Here is a 24,900-nt window from a genome sequence, read left to right as displayed (position 1 = left end):
GTATCTTGATCCCATTATAAACGGGCCATTCTTTTTTGTCTTCAACTAAACGAGCCCAGCTGGCGTTCGTGAATACACTTTTTCAAAGAAAATTGATAAAACGAGTACAATGAAAATGTCTCGATCTTTTAATTCAAAAAAAACGTTATAATGTATCAAACAAATTCATACATACATACATATCTACATAGATACATACATACATGCATACACACATAGATACATACATACATGCATACATACATATATATATATATATATATATATATATATATATATATATATATATACGTACATACATAATATATATATGATAATAAATGCTTGTTGCGCAACGAATAAAATTAACATAAACCACGTAAAAAAAATTCTTATCGTTCCTTCGTTATAAACTTTTATCAACAAAAAAATTTAAATGCGAGTTACAAATATTAAATTATCATTCCAGCACAATGAAAAATCTCAAAAGAACGTATCTAGATTCTACGATATACATACCACCTATCGTATCTTTTTTTTTTACCTTTAACCAATCGAACACACAGCTGGCACTATAATACTACACATTTTTCACGAACCTCCTCTCCCACCCTATCCTCCCACTTCCCCCCCACAAAAAAAAAGGAAAAAAGGAAAAGATAAAAAAAGAACGAAAATACACCGCGAAATTTATCGATCACGGTGGTATGATCCAAAAAAAAACAAAAGAAAAAAAAAGAAAAAAAAAGAAAAAAAAAGAGAAAAAAAACAAGCCTCGTCGTGGAATCGTCAAATGAAAAATCTACATATTGATTTATCATGATTATTTAAAAATTATTATATATATATATATATACATACATATATTTCTTTTTTCAAAACGTAGCCGTCTTTTCTTTCTTTTTATTTTCCTTTTTTTTTTCTTTCCTTCATATATCCATCGAACGAAACAAAATTCGAAATTAACAAAATTAATGATTTTATCGGATTAAAATCATAATGATTTTAATCATAACTATGTGTAGAAAAAAAGATTTTTTTCTTGTTTTTTTTTTCTCCCTGATGCTCCTGTTTCCTTTTCTATTTCTTTTTCTTTTATGATTTTCTTTTTCGTCAGAAAGGACCAGAAAGGCCTTGAGGGGATAGCAGTTAAGTGTAGAGATCCAGATGAAACCGAACGGGAGGTGAAAGGGGTGGTGTGAGAAGGGTGAACGGGGGTTGATAAAGGTTGAAAAGGGTGGCTGTTCTGGCGCTTGTGTGTAAAGTGGTGGGGGAAATGTAGGTGAGACGAGTATGAAGGCCTCTAGAAGAGAAGAGGCGAAGAGGTGCTGACGCGGACGTGTAGCCTAAGCTCCACCCCAAGCTCGATTGGGTCGATGAAACCCACCCTCTCCGATCGGGGATGGATGCGCGTCTCTCGACCCAACTTTAAATCGTCTCTCTCTCCCTTTCTCCTTCCCTCTGTATTTTTCTCTATCTCTATGTCTCTCTCCCTCCTTCCCTCTCTCTTTCTCTCTCTCTCTCTCTCTCTTTCTCTCTTTTTCTCTTTGTCTCACCTAGCCAAGATATCTACTATAGTATTCCACGACACGACTTAAAGGAACGCGACACGAATGCACGCTGAGACATTTTTCTGATAAGGAACACGTGATCCCGAACGCAAAACGCCTGAATTCGACTTCGTTTAATACGGCATAGTTTCTTTTTTCTTTTTTTTTCTGTTATTTATTTTCTTTTTTTTTTTCTTTTATTTATTTTCTTTTTTTTTTCTTCCCATTGGTTATTTTTTTTTTCGTTGGTTGGCAACTCAGGAAAAGATTTAGTTTCCGAATTCTATAAAAAAAAAAAAAAAAAAAAAAAAAAAAAGAATATTCGGAACCTTCTGTATGAAACCCACCCCATGTACAAAACTTTCTGTACATTTAATGAATTTCTTATGCCGAGTGAAGAAATTTCTCTTCTTTGTTTTGTATCTTTTCTCTCTTTTTTTTTTTGTTGCTGTCGAGTTTTAATCCGGCAGAGTGAAAAATGTAACTCCCCTTCTCCCTATCCTAACCATTAGTTCCTTTTCTTTTCCATCCTTTTTCTCTCTCTCTCTCTCTTTCTCTCGATCTTACCTATAATCCATTTATCTTATCTATATATATACAATGTTTATTAATATTCAATAATTATCGATATATCATCAATATATTTGATATATGGGGTGTTGTCTCGATCGTCAATTTGTGTATATAAAAAAGAAAAGAAGAAGAAAAAAAAAGAGAAAAAGAAAAAAGAAAAGGAAAAAGATTTTCTATCGCTACTATAAATTTTCTCTTAATGGAAAAAAGAAGGAAATATATCAAAAGCGAAAACGATCAAATTGGTTGGAATATCTAGCATATTATCGGGAGTCTTATAAAATCATATCCAATATGCTTATCTCTCTCTCTCTCTCTCTCTCTCTCTCTCTCTCTCTCTCTCTCTCTCTCTCTCTCTCTCTCTCTCTCTCTCTCTCTCTCTCACATATATTTCCCAAGGAATCGTAGGAGTTTCTCCCTCGCACTCCAAAAACGACGATCAATACGGAAATGATATAGGTATATTTGATTTGTTGGTTTGTCAGCCATGAAAAAGAAAAAGGAAGAAGGAAAAAAAAATGAGGAAAATAAATAAGAAAAAAAGAGAGAAAAAAAAAGAAAAAAAAAACATAAGGAAAGGAAGGAGAAAAAATCTGATCGATGAATAGGATGAACTTCTCAAGGAATAGAGAAAAAATGCATATTCAAAGATACGACTATGCAGATTTTTCTTGCTGCTTATAGTATCATTGTTATGCGTTCTATGATCTTATAAATCAAAGGACGTCGTCGTTTATGAATATTATATCTTTTAATTCGGTGCATCTTGACGATGGCTAGACGATAATTTAATAAATAACCTTTCTTTAAATTCATAACAAACTAAACGAACAAGCGTATAAACAAAAAGATAAAGTGAGAACAAATCAAGGCCAACCTTGAAATCACATTAAAGAAAAGAAAATGATAAATATACGTACAAGTATACATATAAGTATTATTTCATCATAATCTTATTAATGTTTTTTTTTTATGTACACATATAATATAATAATTTATTTATACAAATAATTATTTCAATTAATTTTATTCAATTCCTCGTTACAATATAATCATCAACGAATATTAATGATATAAAATATCAATACTTTCGTATCGCCCCAATCGAATGATAATATCGTTAATTGTAATAATTATATATTTTCGACGTTCGTATAAAATATTTCACGTATTAAATAAGAACATTTTCATTCAGTGATAGAAATAATTTGTGTAAAAATTGAAACGTCCATATTTCCTTAAGCGTATTAATAATTTCAAAAAAAAAAAAAAAAAAAAAAAAAAATCTTTACAAAGTAACTTAAAAACATACTCTTATATTTTTGATATAACAAAGATTAATTATTTATAAAATCATACACGTATAATACACGTGTGTATAAATAATAATTTTTCAACAATTAATTACAGATTTAAAATACACGAATGAGGACAGATTTATATAATTCATTTTGATGTTGATTCTTTTGAGGAAAAAGTGAGAAAAACATGAAAAAGAAAAAGAAAAAGAAAAAGAGAGAGAGAGAGAGAGAGAGAGAGAGAGAGAGGAAAAAAAAGATACACACAGCAATTGAAAAGTGCAACGATCGAGTCATATAAATTCCATATACATATGTATATACATGCATATGTACGTATGACACACACACACACATACACACACATGCATATACACACAGCACAACAGTAGATAGAAACGCGCGTATTTACGCAGTCACGCATTTATACTTTTTCTTTCCGATGGAGTCAGAGCAGGGCTTAAAACGAAGGATAAAACGAGTCGAATCATAGCGATTAACAAAGCGTCGCGGCCGAAACAGCTGCAAATCGAACTGGAGGATATAAAAAAGAAAAAGAAAAAAAGAGAAAAAAAAAACTCCTCCAATAGTAACACTCGGTCTGAATCATCTCGCGAATAATACATACAAGACGCACGGTCGTGTATATATATATATATATATGTATGTAATATATGTATGTATATCATATGATGACAGACAATGCGAACCGCTTTAACTGGTACATTGCGGAACGTAAATATAAACTCATAATAATATAAATTAATTGTTTAGAGCTTTAATAAAGTCAACTGATGACTCAAATCTACAATTATCTTATGAATTCACTTTTTTTTCTTTTTTTTTTTTCCACCAAATGCTCACCAATGTTTACGTAATATCATAATAAACGATTACGAGGAATAGTTAACATTGTAGTAATAATAATAGTAATAATGATGATTACGATGACGATGATGATGATAATGGTAATAACTAATTGGAATGATTTATTTTTTTTTCTTTTTTATTTTGGAAAGATTTTTTCAAAAATAATATCAATCGATACTCAATGATACTCGATTGAAATTATTATTTTCATTGAATTGATCGGATAATTTTTGCTCGTTTTTTTTTTTTTTTTTTTTTTTAATCAAAACGTCGAGATTCGTAGAATTAACATTTTTCATGTATCCGTCTGATGTATCCAACAATTTGCATAGCTCACATAATTAGCAATTACAATTTCTTACAACTTTTCTGTTTACGAAAAAAATATGATAATAATAATAATAATTTAAAAAAAAAAAAAAACAATATGAACAATGAATAATATATTTATATGAATAAAAGAAAAGAAAAGAAAAGAAAAGAAAAGAAAAGATGTTTAAAAATTTGAAACGTATGTGCAAGTGCGTTTGTCAAAAAAGTTTGAGCAGTGCATCGCTGCATATCACTGCAATTAAAGGATACTCAGAAACAGTATATAACTTCATAATAAATTCTTCTCTTTCGAGGGAGGAAGAAGAAAAACAAAAAAGAAAACGAAAACGAGAAAGAAAAAAAAAAAAAAGAAGAAGAAGCGGTTAATAGTTCGCCCGTTAAGGGATTGCGTTTCCTCGAAATAATATAAAAGAAGAAAGATAGAGAGTGAGAGAAAGAGAGAGAGAGAAAGAGGGAAGAAAAAAAAAGGGTAAGGAAGGGAAGGGGGTGGGAAGGGGGGAGAGGAAGAAAAGAGAGAAGTAAACAAATGTTTTTCCCACGAATTATAAAAAGTCGGCATTCTTTTATCTCGTTTAAGAATGTCCCTGGTGTTGTGGGAAAGAGCATGTAACAGTGGTACATATCGGTTAGCTCAACGCGTCAATTGACATTTACTCTCGGGTAATTTGCGTCACGTATACTCTCTTGCTATCGTGAGCATACAAAACGAAATAGGGAGATAGAGATAGAGATAGAGATAGAGATAAAGATAGATGGAAAGAGAGAGAGAGAGAGAGAGAGAGAGAGAGAGAGAGAGAAAAGAGAGATAGAGAGATAGAGAGAGAAACGGCCGGTGACACTAATGGCCGGATTACAAACAGCTACAAACAGCTGGTCATCCAGTAAAAGCATCCGATGAACACAAATTTCCCTTTCCCACAAACGATAATTTCTTTTATTTCTTATACGTTACATGTGTAATTTACTAAATACAATGACGAAGACGACGACGACAACTATGACGACGACGACGATAACAATGATAATAATGATAATGATGATGATAATAATGACAAGAACGACGTAATCACGTGATTACTATTCTCTTTTTGTTAGGGTCCTCCTCATCAGCATGTCTCGTATTAATTAACGAACGACCCCCGTTCACATAAATATTCCAAATATTTTCGTATTCTCTCTCTCTCTCTCTCTCTCTCTCTCGCTCTCTCTCTTTTTCTCTCTTGTCAAGCGAAAAATAAAAAAAGAAAAAGTCGAACGAGAAATGAAGGAAAAAGGAAAAAAAAAGGAAAAAAAAAAAAAAAAAAAAAAAAAAAAAAAACAGAAAAAGAAGAAAAGAAGAATTAATTCTTCGATAGGACACACCCCTACGAAGAAATATTGAGATAAGAAGATAGGCGGGTCCATTACATTTTTCCTCATTTCCTTTCTTTTCTTTTCTTTTCTTTTTGTCTTTCTTTTTTTCCTTCTCTCCTTCCTTTCTTATCCTTTTTTACTATTCCAAAGACGAGAAAAAGGTAGATCGGTGTCAAGTATTTCCTTTAAAGAGACAAACGAAGGTTGCCGATTTACATGGCAATCGATAAACCCTCCGTTTCGTTTGGTTCACGGTCGCGAAGCCTCTGCCCTCCTCCTCCTCCTCCTCATCCTTTTCCTCACTTCTTTCTCTCTTCGCCCCGTTCCTATCCGTCTATCCTCCCACCCATCCATCCTCTATAACCTACTCCTATCTACTATTCTATTTCCATCTTCTTTTCCATTCTTTGACAAAAGCAAAAAAGAACAAATGGAAAAAAGAAGAACACTCGACGAACGAAAGAACGAACGACGAATGAACCATCGAAACTTTCGCTTGACGAATTCAAGAGAAAGAATGGTATCTAAGACAAACTCAGAAATGATTAATATTATATCCATATGTGAATAATAAGTGTGCAGTGATAAGGTTTGCTTCGTGATTTTAACTCAATTTTTTTTCTTCTTTACCTTTTTATCTTTTTTCCTTTGCGTCTAACAAACGGATTCTAATGTTTCTCTTTTTTCTTTTTATTTATTTATTTATTTTCTTTTTTATTTTTCTTTCATCGATCATATTCATTTCTTTTTTATTTTTCTCTTTTCGATAAACTTCAAATTACCCTATCATGTATTTGACATTAATCCTTTTTATAAATAGATATTTTTTGGTTCTATAAAAAAGAAAAAAAAATTATACAAAATAATATTCCATTATAATATTAGTTATAATGCTATATTAGTAATTTTATTATTATATTTATTATTATATTTTATTATTAATTTTATTATTATATTTTATTATTATATTTTATTATTATATTATTAAATTTTATTATTATATATAATTTTATTATTATATTAATATTTATAGTAAGTCACATATATATATATATATATTGTTTTTTTTTTACATATAAATAATAATTATTATTTCATAAAAACGTGAAAATAAATATTAATAAAATATATAAAAAAAATATATATATATATATATATAATAATACAAAAAAGTAAAATAATATACTGATCAGATGTTACATAAAAATAAAAATAAAAATAATAAAAAAAGGAAGAATAATGAAAAATAGAATTATTACTACTTGACTTTTTTTCTTTTCCATTAAATTTTCAATCGTTCATCGAAATAAGTAATGTTTATGAATCGAAAAGCTTATAAAAAAAAAATTACGAGAAGAGAGAGAAAAAGAGAGAGAGAGAGAGAGAGAGAAATTTATGGTTCCCTAGAAATATATATATACATACGTCACAAGCGTACGTAATGTCGACGAATAGACGGACCACTGGCTTTGCTCGGTCGACGGGCGCGTTAGCATAATTCCCTGTTGATAAACACGAAGGTAGAAGCTTTGCTGTTCTGGCAGCATGCCATGCCGACGGAATGTCTAAGTATACATAATATGGCAATGTAGAAGCGCGTCATACGTTGTGAGTCGACAAAGAGAGAGAGAAAGTGTGTGTGTGTGCGTGTCTCTCTCTCTCTCTCTCTCTCTCTCTCTCTCTCTGTGGGTGTGTGTGAGTGAGACAGAAGCCGCGATAAGCGAATACGTATCTACACCTCTTCTATTTCTACGACAATTATGGCAAACTTAATCCCTTAAATTCCGTCACATCAAGTATCATATTGTTAGTCTCCGCTTTAACTCTTCATTATTGACCATGTAAAATTTGATATCACCTGACGCTTACACGCATCTTTAATTATTTTTCTTTTTCTTTTACGTTTCGTTTGTATTTAATTCGTTGCAAAATTAAATGATAGATCATATCCAATGCTTCCTTTTTTTCATTCTCTTTTTTTTTTCTTTTTTTTTTTTTTTTTTTTTGAAAATTTAAATTATACACAATGTATAACAGAATTATATTTAATATAAGTAATACTGCAATATTATATGGTTATAGTTTTACATTATATAATTTTATATTATATATCTGGTATATGTAGGTAAGAAACAAAAAATTTGGGGTTGGATATTATCGTTTAAATGATCAAATTAATGAATTAACCAACATAGTTAAATATTTAATTGAGAAGAAATAATAGAAATCAAAAATTACCTATCAAACGCGTTTTATCATACGCGACATTATTAATAATCATCTTATCTAAACAATCTATTTTTATTCATTCGCTGACTTTAATACGATTATTTATACGTTCTTTTTCTCTCTACGATCGATTTTTCAATACAAGAAGACGTTATCGTTCGATAAATCATACACAATTGTCATTTCAAAATTTCTGACATTATTGAAAGATCAATTTAAATCTTCAATTAGTACCAAAAAAAGAAAAAAAAGAAATAAAAATTAGATTCACAATGATGAATTCATATAAAGAGAAATGACATCAGGCTTCAAAAAAAAAAAAAAAAAAAAAAAAAAAAAAATATGTACGACGAAAAGGAGACTAAAAAAAAAAAAAAAATAAAAGAAAAAAACAAAACAAAACAAAAAAATACAAAAAGAAAAAGAAACCAGAAAAAAATATATATACATATGTATGAAAGAGTAAATCTCAGAAGTCGACATTACTACTTTCCAACAGAACATCGTTACATATATACATATATACATACGTACATACACAGGTATGCTAGGAATGAATTCCACAAGGAGATCAAGAATATATTTCGTTGAAAGAGTAGCGAGGGCTAAGAAAGACAAAGAAAAAGAAAAAGAAAAAGAAAGAGAGATAGAGATAGAAAGGAAAAAAAATCCGCAATGGTTGAAGGTGGGATCGCGGAAACGCAAGTGCGGAGTGTTGCGCGAAAGATCGAAAGAAGAAACGAGGTCGAGCGATATTTTAAAAAGACGCCCCCCCCCCTCTATCTCTCTCTGTCTTTTTCTATCTTTCTCTCCATCTATCTATCTCTCTCTTTGCTTTAGTTTCTCTCTCTTTTTTTTTTTTTTTGTTAACGTTTTTTCGCAATCACTTACAAGATCGGATGCGCAACAAATATGCGCAGAATGGTCTCGCGCGATGCAGTAAAGTCCAGGCCGCGAAATGCATACCTATGTTTGAAAAATGTAAGTGGAAGGAAAAAAAAAAAACTTAAGAAAAAAAAGATGAGACCAAGGTAGAGTGGAAATAAAGTTATTGGAGAATACGAAACGACTTTTTTTTCTTTTTCTTTTTCTTTCTTTTTTTTTCTTGTTTTTTTTTTTTTTTTTAGAATTTTCACAAAGCGATATACACTACACACCACGCTTACCTATATACGTATATATGTATGTACGTACGTTTGTATATATGTATATTTGTGTTCCCTCGTTCAATAATAATTTCTTTTCAATTTTCCATTACTTTTTCACATCCCTATCATGAATTAAAGTCAAGTGTTATATACTCTTCTCGAGTGATTTCATTCTTTCGTCGAGGAGGGTAAAAAAGTTTCCATATCAACCCCCAATCAAGAATGATTCACATAGAATTCGCACGAGGGTGCCACCGTACGTATATCATGGACGATTTGGAACGAAACAAAGGCGCCCTCGGTAGGAACCAATGCGAACAAGTTCGTAAGGGTTGAAATAGGTGAGGACGGACGGACGGACGTGAGGGTGGTTGAAATAGATGGAAGCAAGGGGGCGATGGTGATGTTGGATAACAATGGCTGTGGGAAATGATGACTCAACCTGCAGCATTAGTTATTTCCTTCATTATTTATCTATTTAATAATAATATAAGAAAAGTATTGTTTCGACGGTCGATAAATTAATCGCGTGTGTTTTAATCAAATTATATTGTAATTCTTACACGTCTTTCCTTCTTTTCTTTCTTTTTTGTTTTTTCTTTTTTTCTTTTTTTTTTTTTTTTGTTTTTTCTTTTTCTTTTAAGTTAAGTAAAAATATTCTCATATCCCTTTATTCCTTTTCGAGGTAAATACCCGGAGTATTGCCTTCCATTTTATGGGAGCGTCGAGCGCGTCAGTCATTAAAAAAAAAAAAAAAAAAAAAAAAAAAAAAAAAAAAAAAAAAAAAAAAAAAAAAAAAAAGATAAAAAAAGAGAGAATTATAAATACGATTGTGACAAATCCAACAAACATTTTTTACACCTATCATCGAAATATTATTTGTGTCCGTTCCGAGTGTGCGTCCCGTTTCAAGTGCGTGCAAACGTGTATTAAAAATATCGATTCTACTTTTATTTAATAAAACATTCCAATCGTCTGAATGAGAATTTCTTTCGAAACGATCGAATCTTCGTCATCGTTCGTACTCTATATATCTTTCTGTGAAATATTACCGTTGGCTCCTCTATCTATAAAACCACCACAACCATAAACGAAATAGTCCTCGAGCTTATCGAAGAATTTGATTTTTTTCATGCAATCAAGCAAATTACATCCCATCGGACGAGATAGGGAGGTTGAAGGAGAGGAGGAGAGGGATGGACGAGGTAGTGATAGCGGTGGTGATGGTGGTGGTGGTGGTGCTGGTGGTGGTGGTGGTAGTAGTGGAGGTAGAGATAAAGAGAGAGAGAGAGAGAGAGAGAGAGAGAGAGAGAGAGAGAGAGAGAGAGAGAGAGATGCGGAATAAAACTAAAAGGGGACGCGTCAGGGCGATGGATGATCTCGTTGTCGTCGTCGGTGTCGTCGTTGTTAATGTGATTAATAAAACGTGCGCGTGTCCTCCCCTGCTAAGAACAACGAAAAAAAAATAGAGTGGGGCGTAATGACGTAGAGAAGAGGTAAAAGGTAGTGAGAGAAAGAGGAAGTGGAGGAGGAGGAGGAAGAGGAAGAGGAAGAGGAAGAGGAGAAAGGTGGAGTCGCACGATTATCGACCCCCGCGCTGCTGGCTCCACTTTTGTAGCAGGGATGCAGCTGCTCTCACCCCTCTCTCTACCGACACCACCCCACTACCAACCCTATCAGCCGAACCACAATTCACCTTTCTCGTTGTTGCAGCGAATAACTTCGGCCTTCGACCGGTCGAACAGAAATGAAATAACTAAAAAGAATTGATTCTATTCGATCAGTCAAGTCCAAAATTCGTTCTATTTTTTCTTTGTGTCGCGTCTAATCTATATAATAAGTGAGAGGAAAAAAAAAGAAAAAAAGAAAAAAAAAAAGTAAAAACGTTACATATAAATAATTAGAATTTATTCGGTTAATCTTTAGGATGTATTTAAAAATATTTTATGATAGGCATATATTGAAGAAATAATTAAACAATTAAATAAAATTGATATATGCATATGTTCATACTATACTCTGATATATCTGATTTCTGATTGGACAATGAATATTGGTCTGAAAAGATATACGTATGTATTATACGTCCGAATACTGATTGGTGGTTGATTTCAATCCTTTGTTAAAATGTCGACTAACTTGCAAATTAGTTGTTGAAGGGCAAAGAGGTGGGTCGACATGGGACGAGGTAAAGGGTGCTGTGTGATGGGTGGTATTTGATACTTCGGGTACGTCCTTAACTAGATTGCATTATTCGAAAGAATTTTACATATGTATGTATGTATGTATGTATGTATGTATATATGTACATATATACATACATAGGTATATGAGATGTTCGATAATGAAATCTCGAGTTAACGATCGACGAATTCGTACATGGAAACATAGATACATACATACATAAATAGATAGATAGATGGATAGATATATTCGTCAAGGACGTCGAATAAAATGAAACTAGAAACTATTTTCGACTAAGGTTTCTCATCATTTCGCTAAGGTTTGCGAGCGTGACCGATAACCGCACCCTTCTAATAATAGCCCTTCACCCTTTATAATTAATCCTAACAGAGACTATTAATCTTTTCTGTCGGAAAGTATTGTAAAACATAATCTTCTCGTAATAACTATTTCTTCTATCGATTAAATATATATTTTATATATGTATATATATATATATATATATATATATATATATATATATATATATATGTACTTGGTTAAATATTATATATTCGAAGGTTGAAAAATAGCAGTAATAATAATTTACCCTTATCGTTTTTTTTTTCCCCCTATTGTAATAAGAGCAAACTAACGTAAAATGAAAGGATCGTATGACTGACTACCTATCGTTGATCAATATTATTCTTTCTACTCAAATAGAATTTTTGTAAGTATATTTAATTAATTATCTTAATTAATTTACATTAATCCTTCTAATTATTTTGTTGATTATTGTCATCGCAATATCATCATCGTCATAATCATTGTTATTATTTTAATCTTCATTATATACGCTAAAAAAATAGACCGTCCTTGTGGACCTTTTTTCACCTGATCTCCGCTTTTGAATATTTCCTTTTCCAGAAATTCTTCCACTTTTTCTACATCATCATTACTTCCTATCACGCAATTGTTATAACAACCTTCCTAATACACGTCTTTCAATAATGACTATAATGATGACTGAATATGATTGATAGGTAATTATATTTATCAGCGAATAACATAGTCTTACTTAGATAATTCGTTCGCATTAACTTTTTAAGTCAATTTTATAATACGACACATATCTGCGAATACCTTTTCATATTTTCTATGTTTCTGTATTTTTCATTCTCTTTTTTCTTTTTTTTTTGGTTTACTATTATTATTACTATATATTATTGTATATTATTATTATTATTATTATTATTGTTATTATTATTATTATTTGGATCATAGAAGGTAATTTTTCCTCTTTAGAAAATATTTTTTTTTCGTTAAAATATATCCGAAAATTCATGGAGTGTTTAACGAAGTTGTTAGACGTCAATTATGTGAAGGCTTATGTGAAGGAGACTATGAACGATAGGAAATTCAGGGTTCTTGGTTTAGCTAAGCGGTGAGAGTACCGCACGCAAAATGTAGGCAACATGGGTTCGAACCCTGGCACAATCAAGAAAGGCAAACCCATTTTGTCTCTCTCTCTCTCTCTCTCTCTCTCTTTCTCTCTCTCTCTCTCTCTCTGTCCCCATATATGCACTTTACAAGGTATTTGTTTAATTATTTCTTAATGAAATTTTCTAATAATAAACCCGAAATATTCTTCTTTTATGATAACAAATAATAATAAATATATACATATCTTGAAACCAAAAACAATAACAACAATAATGATTGTGTAAATAAATTAACAATGATGATGCGGTTTATATTTGTGTAAACAAATATATATATATATATATATATATATATATATATATATATTATTTTTAATAGATTTGTATGCAACGAATTACCAATGTTACTTATATGTCATTTATATGCAAATAAATATATTATTTTTAATAAATTAAATATCTATCTTTATTCTCGGTCGATTAACGAACAAACGTTTCATCGTAATATGTAATAAACTAAGGGATAAATCAAAAGTCCCTTAGATGATATAAGAGTTTTTAGATGAGCAAAAAAGTCCCTAAATAAACGAAAAGTTCCTAGGTGATCTTAAAAAAATTATTAACCTTCGAGACTTTTCAAGTTATTTCCTTTTCTTTTCTTTCTTTTTCTTCTTCGAGATTGGAATAAACTAATTAATTGTTTGAAAATTAATTGTTGAGAAATTTTTAACACAATTCCTGCACTTATATCTTTTATTATTTCACTAAAATTAATATGCACGAGTATTTCAATAAACCAATCGTATATTATACTATTTCATTTTCAATATATAATCCTGATCTTTCCTTTCCTAAATTATACAAGAATTTAATTAAATAAAATCTTAAGTAAAAAGAAAAAAAAAAAAAAAAAAAAAAAAGAAAAACAGAAAAAAAGACAAAGACAAAAAGAAAATAACAGGAAATTAATTATAACGAAGTAATTTTTATTTATTTTTTTTTTTTTTTTTTCCAGAAAGATTAACGATGTTTCTTTAACGAAACGCAAAATCTACGATAGAGTCTTCCAATGTCCGCATTAATTTTTTTTCTCTTGCTCTTTTTTTACATTTAATATCTTCACGAGAATACTATATATACATCTATATAATGAGACCCTATCCGCCCTTTCTTCGCCCTTTTCGAGGAACAAAGAAATCGCGACGTTAGTTGTATCGTTAGATGAAAAATGATGTCAACGGCAATCTTTATTAAATATAAAATCCTTTAAAACGACGATTCAGGCTCGCGTTCTTTAAAAACATAATACGGACAAACGATAATATATATATATATATATATATATATATATATATATATATATATGCGCTTCGTTTATAAAGATGAACAAGCATCATCATCGTTCTCATAACCTTTACTTATTGCTGATCGAATGATCTTGTATACTCTAAAGCAATACATCGTGCATTTTTATCGTGGTGTCAACGAGCCATTATATCTCGTCTAACGATCTTCGTTTCCTCTTTATTATCTCATAGAGAGATATTTCTCTCTCTCTCTCTCTCTCTCTCTCTCTCTCTCTCTCTCTCTCTCTCTCTCTCTCTCGTATTATGTGATATTCCTTAATAAAAATTCATAATAACGTGGTGATAATTACAAAGTCGATCGATTCTTTATGACTTCGTCGATTCTTCATCTCATTGCCCTTCTCCCTTCTCTCATTCATCCAGCCCCCACCCCCACCCCCTCCCAAAAAAGAAAAGAAAAAGAAAAAGGAATTTGTTAAATTATTAAGTGTTTAACTTTTGGGTCACTCGTTGGTATTTTCAATGTTCAAGGTTAACTCGATGCATAAAGAAACAGCCTTAAGTCGATTTGCAAGTCTTTCGTAAGAGTATAAGAAGAAGAAGAGGAGGAGAAGAAGAAGAGGAGGAGAAGAAGAAAAAAAAAGAAATAAAATAAAATAAAAACGTTATGTTAGAGTTAGTTAGCGCGAACGATGATCGACAAATTTATCTCTTTTATATTACTCAAGTTGCAAGTTGCAACAGCATCCAGAGGAAGAAAGAAGGGAAAACAAAAAGTAGCTATTTAGCTACAATTACTTTTTCTATTTTTTTTTTTTTTTTTTTTTAATACTTACACACATACACACAAACACACACACACATACACACACATGGTTTGTCAGTATTATTATAATAAAAAAAACCCAAACTATGATATCAAATATGCAACTAATTAGCTATATTAGAATAACGTAATATCTCAATCGTTATAATTATCGTATAAGAAACAACAAATTTTCAATCTTATAGAATTAGAAAGATACCGATCGTAAGTTTTCGAACCCTTGACATTCTCTCTCAAAAAAAAAAAAAAATTAGTGAGAGAGAAAGAGAGAGAGAGAGAGAAAAAAGAAAATAGACGTTATCTTTAACGACAATCAGCAAAGTTAGCAACATTAGCCGACTATTCAATGACATAACAAAACGATGACAGGGCAACATCCGTATAACGTCCTTGTATCATAAAAATTCTCAAATACATATATGTATATATATATATGTATGTATGTATGTATATATATACATATACATAGATAGGTATATATTCATGTAGAAAGAATTCCAGTCGATTTCGCTTTCGACGATGGAATAATCGATCCGTCTTTGGCGACATGAGCCAGACACATAAGAAAATCAGGCGTCGAAGTGTGGTGGGTCAAAGCCCCTGAAGAAATAACGTCATCGGCACGATCGAGAGAGAGACAGAAAGAGAGAAAGAGAGAGAGAGGAAGAGAGAGAGAGAGAAAGAGAGAGAAAGAGAGAGAGAGAGAGAAACAAACACAGAAAGAAAGACGAAGACGAATAGATGGAAGAAAAGAGTAGTCCGCACGTTAGACATAGAGATAGAGATAAACATAGGGAAAAAGATAGACAGACAGAGAGATGAAGATATGAAAAAGAGAAAGAGAGAGAGAGAGAGAGAGAGAGAGAGAGAATCGAACGACTTTGGAAATGAAAAAAATCTTGAAGGAATTTAAAAACAAAATGTTGTAAATACATACAACCACGTGGTCGACGAACCCACGCGTTTCTAATAAGAGCGTCTGAACAAAGTGGTAAAACTAACTTACCATGTTCGTGAATAGAAGATCGTTGCAATGGTTGAGTATACTGCGCCGTATTATTTGCTGGCGTTACTCTGAAGCGTTCCATTCTTGCCTCGTCACTACTACCCCTTTAGTTAGACTTCGGTCGTTACAAGTCTTACGAGTAGGTAAATAGTAGTAACTAGTTAGTGATAGTAATCTACAGCGCTGAAATGGTGCTGATTCTAGTAGTAGTAGTGGTAGTGGTGGTGGTGGTGGTGGTGGTAGTGGTGGGGTGCTGGTGTGGTGGTGGTAGTAGTGATGGTAGTATGATGACGATGGTGGTAGTTATAGTAGTGGTAGTAATGATGCTGAAGTAATATTGGTATACAAAAGAAAAAAAATGAGACGAGAGAGAAGAAGAGAACGATGAAAATATTGTCTCGATTAATAATTCCACGATATATATATATATATATATATATATATATATATATATATTTCTCTCTCTCACTCTTTCTTTCTTTCTTTCTTTCTTCCTCTTCCTTTTATTTATCTTATATCCTTTCTTAATACTTTTCTCCTTCCTACCACCTGGAATAAATTTCTCCTCCTCTTCCCTTCCGATATCGAACGGTTACGACGAATAGGCCGCAACACTTTCTTCCTCCTTTAACGTCCGATAAACGACGATAAAGAAGGATTTATCAATTCGCCATTTCACGTCGTAATCGTCAAATTAAGAAATATCGATTCGTTCGTAACATGACTTATATAAAATATAAAGATAAATCAGTAATATTAATTTTGCCCAAATTCACGTTAAACGTTGTCAGAGAATTCCCGATATCGTTCGTTCGTTTTTTTACGTGAAAAAAAAAAAAGAAAAAAAAAAGGAAAATAAACAGAGAAAAGAGAGATAGAAAGAGAAGGACTAAAAGAAAGATACCGAGACGAAGACGTAGATGTAAAAAAAAAAGGAGAGAGAGAGAGAGAGAGAGAGAGAAAGTAAAGAGATATCAAAAATTACTTTATTCTTCGTCCTATCTCTTTTCGTCCATTCCCGTAATTGTTCGTGTAAATACGTAGGACAAGGTAGAACGATTAGATCGTAACGACGAAAACGTAAGCTTTCTTGATATTGTAAATTTTCTTTTTTTGTTTTCTTTTTTTTTTTCTCTTTTCGCGACGACGCCACGATAACGGATAATGACAAAACGACGACAAAACGAGGATGACGACGATGACGACGATGACGACGACGACGACGACGACGACGACGACGACGACGACGACAACAACGACGATGAGAAGAACGGCGACGATAAGTCTCGTTCGACACACGCAGAGAGTCGAGCCTCTTTTACCGTACTAACGAGAAGTCTAGCTGGGAAGCGCGTGCTAAACGCACGCCGTTCGTTAACTCCCGCCGGTCGCGCGGAGGGGAGGCGATAGAGCGTCTTCCGTTGTGTATATATATGTATATATACATATCACACATCACATATATATATATATCTATACATGTGCATATATACACAACATAAAATATATAGATATGTATGTATGTATGTATGTATGTATGTATGTGTGTATAAAGTAAAATTGGTTTGCGTGGAAAAGAGTGACGGCAAGGAAGAGAATGGTAAGGGTGGTGAGACGGGTCGCGGGGTGAGAGGGATGAGTCGACGAGACTTATGCGCTACGACACAACACTACTACTATGAAAACGATGAATGCGCTTTACGCGCTGCGCTCACTCTCACTCTCTTTTTCTCTTTCCCTTTCTCTCTTTCTCCTTCTCTCTCGTCCGTCTGTTTCTTTCTTTCCCTTTCTCTCTCTTTTTCTCTTTGTCTCTCTCTCTCTCTTTCTCTCTCTTTCTCTCTCTTTCTCTTTCTCTTGCATTCGACGCACCGACGACGCGACGAGAAGGCGGCGACGATGACGACGACGACGACGACGCACGCGACGAGCTCGTGCTTTCGGACCGGTAGACGAATGCGTCCGAGTATAAGCGAATCCATCCGAAATCATCCGAACGTACTCGAATGCGTATACGAATGTCTCATGATTCTTAGTAGTGGGGTAATTTCTTGTTCGATGATTCGTTGATTTTAATGTAGTGGGGGATGGGTATACACGTGCCGTAAGCATTTACCGGCTTCGTTGTATATTTCGTTTTTAAAAGCGCGTCATTCTCCTCTCCTCAGGGCCGTATCGAAGAGTTCGAGGTGCCTTTTTTTTTTCTTTTAATATGTCTCGTTTTTATTGGTAATTTTTATTCGAAAAAATAATTACTCAGATAAATCGTATCGCGATGATAATTTTTTTTTTGCGCTGAATCCACGTATCGATTTAATTTTTATTCAAATTGGAATACGACTTTTTTGTTTCTTCCTTTTTTTTCTTTTCTCTTTCTCCTTTTTCTTTTTCTTTTTCTTTTTCTAAACGATATTAATCATTTTCGTTTGCATTTATTTCTATTCGTTTGATCGTTCATTCAAACGATCCAGGTGGCAGCAGAATGCAGGAAGTTCTTCTTTTTCGTATAATCCATATCATATATATATATATTAGATCTTTTTTTTTTTAAATTATCATTACGTCCTTCAAAGAAATACGTAATACTATAATCAATAGTTGTAATTTCTTTCGCGAACATGTGATATACTTTTATCTACGGTATAATATGTACTTATGTATTAAATTTTATCATTAAATTTCGAATACATGTATTCGTATCGCGATTGAACTCGTGAAAGCTCATCGACGTTACGTCTTAATCGAACGAAAGTAATAATTATACAGTAAATAATTCATTGCGATTGGATTGAACATTGTAAATAAAGTAATTATAATTATCGATAAAGCAAAGAAAAAAGAAAGAAAAAAAAAAAGAAAAACAATAAGAAAAAAAAAGGAGAAAACGATAGGAAAGAAAAAAATCTGAAAAAAGGAAAAAAAATTTCGAAAGTACATTTTGATTTGTTCATTAAAATGTAACAGGAAACATTGATATTGAAGTATGAAAACTTCGACTTTTTAACGACATTATATTTAGATCCATGAAGTGGCACGTGCAATGATCGGACACATCTAGAAAACTCGATTTCACTCGATTCTACTCGATTCCATTCGGTAGACATTCCGCACAGTAGTACTTATTACTTTCTGCATCGCAAATACATAGTTCCAATACTATCTCAAATACTAATGGTGTTTCTTTCTCTTTCTTACTTTTCGTTGGATTTTCGCCGAAACAGCTGATCGTTGTCGTTCTTTAATCGTATATCGTCGGTGTGCGGCTTCTCTTTGTAACAGGTAAGCCTATCAAATTTATTTATATTTAACAATATTAACCTTAAATCATTTTGAAAATGTTACAATGTAAAATAATCTTGAATATAACGTACGTTATCGCGAATATACGTTTACTATTTTTCGTTTCTCGCTTACTGTACATAAGTACGAATTGCTTCGAAATATATTTTCTAGGTTAGGACGTATCTTACATCTTTAATTCGATTACGAAATAATCAAAATTATCAATGGATGTTAATTTACACGTACGAAGAATTATATTTTATCATGGAAAAATCTAAAATCAATCTTAAAACATTGTTAACGACTAATGAGACAAGACGCATCGCATAGGCTTCGTTCCTAATCGTATACAAAGACCTTCGAAGAAAATCAGATTTCTTCGTAATCCGTTTCGTGATATTAAATAATTGTAATATTCGATGGTTAAATTGAAAAAGTTATGTCATTTGATAATGATAAAAAAATTTATTAGTGTATTGACATTTTGTAAAAAAAAAAAAAAAGAAAAAAAAAAAAAAAGAAAAAAAAAGTGTAATACGAAAATCTTTGTCGAAGATCTTAATAAAAATTTCACTGATATATTTGATATTATTTAACAATAATATGGAACAATAATTAAAGATCAATCGTCTATTGTCTCTTTTATATTGTTCGAAGGTATTTGTAGACATTTGAATTACGCGCGGTTTCTAACGAAGCGAGCGCCATGTTCTTACGTTGACCAATCAAAGAAACAATACTAGCCTACCTGAGTATAATTATAATAGTGGTGTATAACGGTTCGGAAAGTTGCTCCGTGACGTATTCGATGGTCGCAGTTTGCGCTTTACTTTTCCAAAGGAGTGTAATATGTTCGTCAGTTGCATTTTAATGTCGTTTGGAAGTTAATTTTTATTTATCGCGATAAATAACCTATTTTCTAATAAGGCCGTGGCCAAACGTGCCAAATCATGGGTTCAAAGAAGCACAAAAAACATAAGCGACAAAGACACGAAGGTGAGATTCGGTCATTCGGTATGGCATACAATATTATAACGATGATTATTTAACGAAGACTAAAAAAAAAAGAAAAAAACGACATTGACGTCGATACTTCTTTCTAAATCGCGTGATACTCCTCGCGTTTGTTATCGTAAGAATATAAAAATTTCATTTATTGATCGCACGCCACCGTATATCTCTTATTATGATGCTTTTTTTTTTTTTTTTTTCTCTCTTACCGGACATGGTCTCTCTACTTTCCATCAACTAGAATGATATAGAATGTGACATTGTTTTTATAAATTCAAGTGTTTAAAGCGTTATCATTGTAGCAAAGACAAAGGTATACGGTAAAGGTATACTGCACGATCTGGGAATTATCTTCTCTGTTATGTTAAGAAGAATATTTGTTATTTCCTATTATTCCCTATATAAAAATATTCTTCTTCTTTTGTACAGTAAATAAAAGCGATTCACACTGTCAAGCACATTGTTCCCATTTATGATTTTTATACCTCATTTATATATATTTATATATATATATATATAAATATGTGTGTGTGTATCTTATATTACTTTTGCAGCATTTCAAAGATGCTGTTATGGATAGAATTTTGTATATCTATCTTAAGTACATAGTCGAGGATTCAAATGAAAACATTGAACTGTGGATGGTGTTGCTCTAAAGGAATGGGTGTTAGATTTAAGAAGGCATTTACCTTGAGGGATAGAAATGTAGTCTTAGAAGCTACGCCAAATTGATCTTCTCATTATTTTCATTAGAATCCTTCTCGTACTCATAGTTAAAATGATGCACAGGAATTTTGACTACGTTTTCACCACGGACAAACTGAGAGTGAGGTTGGAGTAGAAGTGAGGTGGATTCAAAAGTATAAACGAAGGTTCCACAACGACAGGCTCGACGTGGAAGTAAGTGACGTGTAACTACAGACATGGACTGGTTGCACGACAGAAGCTAGCTGTGCTCCAAAGTTATTTAAATACCCCAAACCTATCCATTTTTGTCTTTTAAAACAAGTTGAAGTGCAACAAGATCGATAATGATAAATCATTGATCTCTTGTATGAAAATATTGCAAAAGATAAAAGATATTACTCTACGATAAGAAGATAAAATAAAGTAAACCTGTTGCACTTCAACCGCATAGTTCCCTGGCTGTTATGTATTACGGAATTAAAGACCGTAACTGCTTTGCTTTAGCCCTTTAAGATGTATTTTCAATTATAATAATTACTTCCTCCTCACCGTTCCTGCAAAATAGGTCGGTCTATGTTACAATGAAAATTATTTTATTATATATTTCTATTAAGATTTATTTAGTTCAAACTGAGCTACTTCCATCTCGCTTCCAGTTCGTTAATGTGAAAACAAGGTCACTATCCTGTTATAAAACCATCTGTATATAATTATTAGAATGAAAACCCTTTTCCCTTTTTTTAATACCCTGTAGAAGTTAATTAATTTTTCAATTGCACTTTATAATCAGTCCTGTTGAATTACACACAGGACGTATAGAAAAGCATTTATACTGCTAAGTTATGCTATTATCCTGCACTTTGATTTTTTGCAAATTACACCATTTGTGCATGCATTAGTTATATCATGTCAATTACATATAGCTTACGTTAGAGCTTTCCGGATGCCTGAAATCTTATTGTTTGCATTTTATTTAATGGTCATCTATTTTGTCAACAGAAGGACAATATACGACAACGGACAAACCGCCTACTTTAAAATTAATTTTAAAGGTAGGAGGCAGCAGTGGGACTCCAGAATACGGCAACGATTCTCCAAGCCAAGGCATTATGTTATCTCAGCACTACCAACAGCAACTAGGTATAAATTACTCTGTCACGCAAGGAGACTCAGAATATGATAGGTACATGGGTCACAAGAAGCTTAAAAAGAAAAAGAAGAAAAAGGATAAACGGCACAAACATCATCACAAAGATAAAAAGAGACGAAGAGAAGAGTCAAGTCAGGAATCAGTGGGCGACGCGGACGAAGGTTTTGTCGAGGTACCCAAGAAGATTCCAAATCAACAATTGTTATCTCCTAGACCTTTATCGAGCAATGAACCTAGAATCAATGTTACTAATCAAATTAGTTCACTCTCGCCACATCGCGAGCCTAGAACATGCGTTCTTCGGAAAATAGCAGAGCGTACGCCACTCCAAAGATTATTGGAACATTTGTTAAGGTCAATGGAAAAGCGTGATCCACAACAATTCTTCGCTTGGCCAGTGACCGATAGTATTGCACCTGGTTATTCTCAAATAATAACAAATCCGATGGATTTTAGTACTATAAAACAAAAGATAGACGATAATAATTATCAGAATTTAAATGAATTTATAGACGATTTTAAGCTCATGTGTAATAACGCAACTACGTATAACCATCAGGATACTATATATTATAAGGCAGCCAAGAAATTGTTACACGTTGGATTAAAAATGGTTACTCCAGAAAAACTTAGACAGTTAAGACCCGTTTTAACGTACATGCATGATATATCAAAGGAGGAGCTTGGATTTGAATTAGGAGTTGAAGATCCTAATAATCCAGATGTACTTGTTACCGAGGAACAAATTGAAAGAGAAAGAGAACAAGAGGAAAGAAACGAGGAGGCCGAAGAATTGCGAAAGGAAAATCAAAGAAAAATGAGATTGGCGAGTTTGGGCAAATTCGAAGCTATACCGGACGATTTAACACCCGAAGAAATTCTTAAACAAGCACGTGGTGCTGCCAAATCGGCAGCAGATAAATTAAGTTTAAAACGTTTAAACTCTAAAATGGGATTTTTGAGACAAAAAAAAGATGGTACTACGAGTTTACAAATTATAGTACCTGGAGATGGTGTTATACCTGGTACCAATCAAAGGCCAGTATCGTTAGGGCAATTAATAGGAAAATTGAATCACGGTACTGGTGCATTAGCCGGTTTCAGAGAAGATAGAAGAAATATGTCGAAACCAGTTAAGCCATTGTATTATGGAGCATTTGGATCTTATGCTCCAAGTTACGATTCCACTTTTGCTAATCTTACTAAAGAAGAGACTGATCTAGTTTATCAGACTTACGGTGATGAAACCGCTGTTCAGTACGCAGAATCTATTTTAGATTTTGCAAAAGACTGTGATTATACATTAACTATGGTCGACGATTTATTGGATATATTAACTGGTGGCGATCATAGAAAAACGAAAAAGTTTCTCGAAGAGAAAAGAAGGCTTAAAGAGGAAGAGGAAAAGATTAAACATTTATTAGAGAAACCTATGCAAGATATTAATAAAAACATTCCGTCGTTTGAGAAAGTTCGTGTGGATATCGATCAATTGAAAACATTGTCGGAATTGGGAATTGATATGAATTTTTTGGAAAAATTAGGTAATTATCTTCCATATTTCCCTCTCTCTCTCTCTCTCTCTCTCTCTCTCTTTCTCTCTCTATCCATCTATTTATCTACGTAATATATATTAAACTTAGTTTTCAAGTTTTATATACATAGATACACGTGATTTATATGTTCGTATTTCTGAATATTTTAGAGGAGGAATTAAAGTTCAGCGAGGATCGTGCAACCTTACAAAGTCGTTTAGACGATACTTCGCAGATGTTGGGTCGTTTGAAACAAGTACAACACGATCGTCTCTCGGCACCTCCACCAGCTCATTTATCGAACGTTCCAAAGCCCTCGGAAACTGAAGTTGCCCTAGCCGATAAGATTACGGATAATCTTACGGAAATAGCAAAGAAACTTCCACCGTCAGCTATAGCACCAGTTGATGGATTACGTAGGGCAATGGGTATAGCACCTTTAGCTGGAGGTGAACCAATGGAAGTTGAACCAATTACTCATAATCCAGCAATAGTTACGGAAAATACATTGTTACAATCTAATAATGGCAATCAAGTACCAACAAATTTGTTACCACCGCCATCGCCTATTACAAATACGAGTTTGTTAAGTCCAAACAGTCAACAAAATCAAACTATCAGTATTGTCAATCCGAATCAAATCCAAATCGGTGTTACGCACAATCAAAACTCACCGTCTTTATTAAGTACGACGGAGACATCGGGTGTTCCCGATCTGGAATCTGAACTCCGAGAGTTTTTGGAAAGCGATCCTACATTAGGACATTCACCATTACACGACGACAAAACGCTTGAAGATATATTATCGGAATCATAGTATTTTAACGTGTGGAACATGCTTAATGTTTAAGGATACATTGTACATTTTATTACACATTCACATAATAATAGTAATAATAATAATAATAATAGTAATAATAATAATAATAATAATAATAATAATAATAATAATAATAGATACATTCTCTCATCGTATGTTATAAATAAATAACATTTAAATTGAAAACAAATTTCTTATTCTCTGTCATCGTTCATTTATTACACTTATATCTTTTATTTTATTATTATAATATTTATTTCGTAATATATAAGCGATTAATTAATATAATTAATAATCAATATCGTCAGAGATATTAATAAATTGACTATATACCTTTGTAA

General features: G+C 32.4%; 2 protein-coding genes across 13 annotated transcripts in view; one reads left to right on the top strand and one right to left on the bottom strand.

Annotated features, from left to right (window-relative positions):
* Positions 1 to 17,495, bottom strand: part of LOC124426063 (solute carrier family 12 member 4) — a 91,354-nt gene extending 73,859 nt beyond the window's left edge. Inside the window, exons 1-2 of one of the 4 annotated variants that reach the window (XM_046967323.1) lie at positions 17,063 to 17,495; positions 16,078 to 16,403 (exon numbers count right to left, since the gene is read on the bottom strand). In XM_046967323.1, coding sequence (XP_046823279.1) covers positions 16,078 to 16,159 — 82 coding nt within the window. In that variant the 5' untranslated portion in view covers positions 16,160 to 16,403; positions 17,063 to 17,495. The remainder of the gene's footprint in view (positions 1 to 16,077; positions 16,404 to 17,062) is intronic. The other 3 variants (XM_046967322.1, XM_046967320.1, XM_046967321.1) reach the window with 3 other exon arrangements.
* LOC124426065 (bromodomain-containing protein 7) overlaps positions 1 to 24,741 on the top strand; it is a 57,776-nt gene extending 33,035 nt beyond the window's left edge. The window contains exons 2-5 of one of the 9 annotated variants that reach the window (XM_046967333.1): positions 19,296 to 19,353; positions 21,157 to 21,267; positions 22,054 to 23,748; positions 23,910 to 24,740. In XM_046967333.1, coding sequence (XP_046823289.1) covers positions 22,164 to 23,748; positions 23,910 to 24,556 — 2,232 coding nt within the window. In that variant the 5' untranslated portion in view covers positions 19,296 to 19,353; positions 21,157 to 21,267; positions 22,054 to 22,163 and the 3' untranslated portion in view covers positions 24,557 to 24,740. Of the gene's footprint in view, positions 1 to 18,885; positions 19,354 to 19,869; positions 20,353 to 20,921; positions 21,268 to 22,053; positions 23,749 to 23,909 lie in introns of those variants that run through there. The other 8 variants (XM_046967336.1, XM_046967331.1, XM_046967334.1 and 5 more) reach the window with 8 other exon arrangements.
* Positions 24,742 to 24,900: the final 159 nt, after the last annotated feature.

This window comes from Vespa crabro, chromosome 8, assembly GCF_910589235.1.
Source record: "Vespa crabro chromosome 8, iyVesCrab1.2, whole genome shotgun sequence".
NCBI lineage: Eukaryota > Metazoa > Arthropoda > Insecta > Hymenoptera > Vespidae > Vespa > Vespa crabro.
This window is presented reverse-complemented; position numbering and strand designations above follow the sequence as displayed.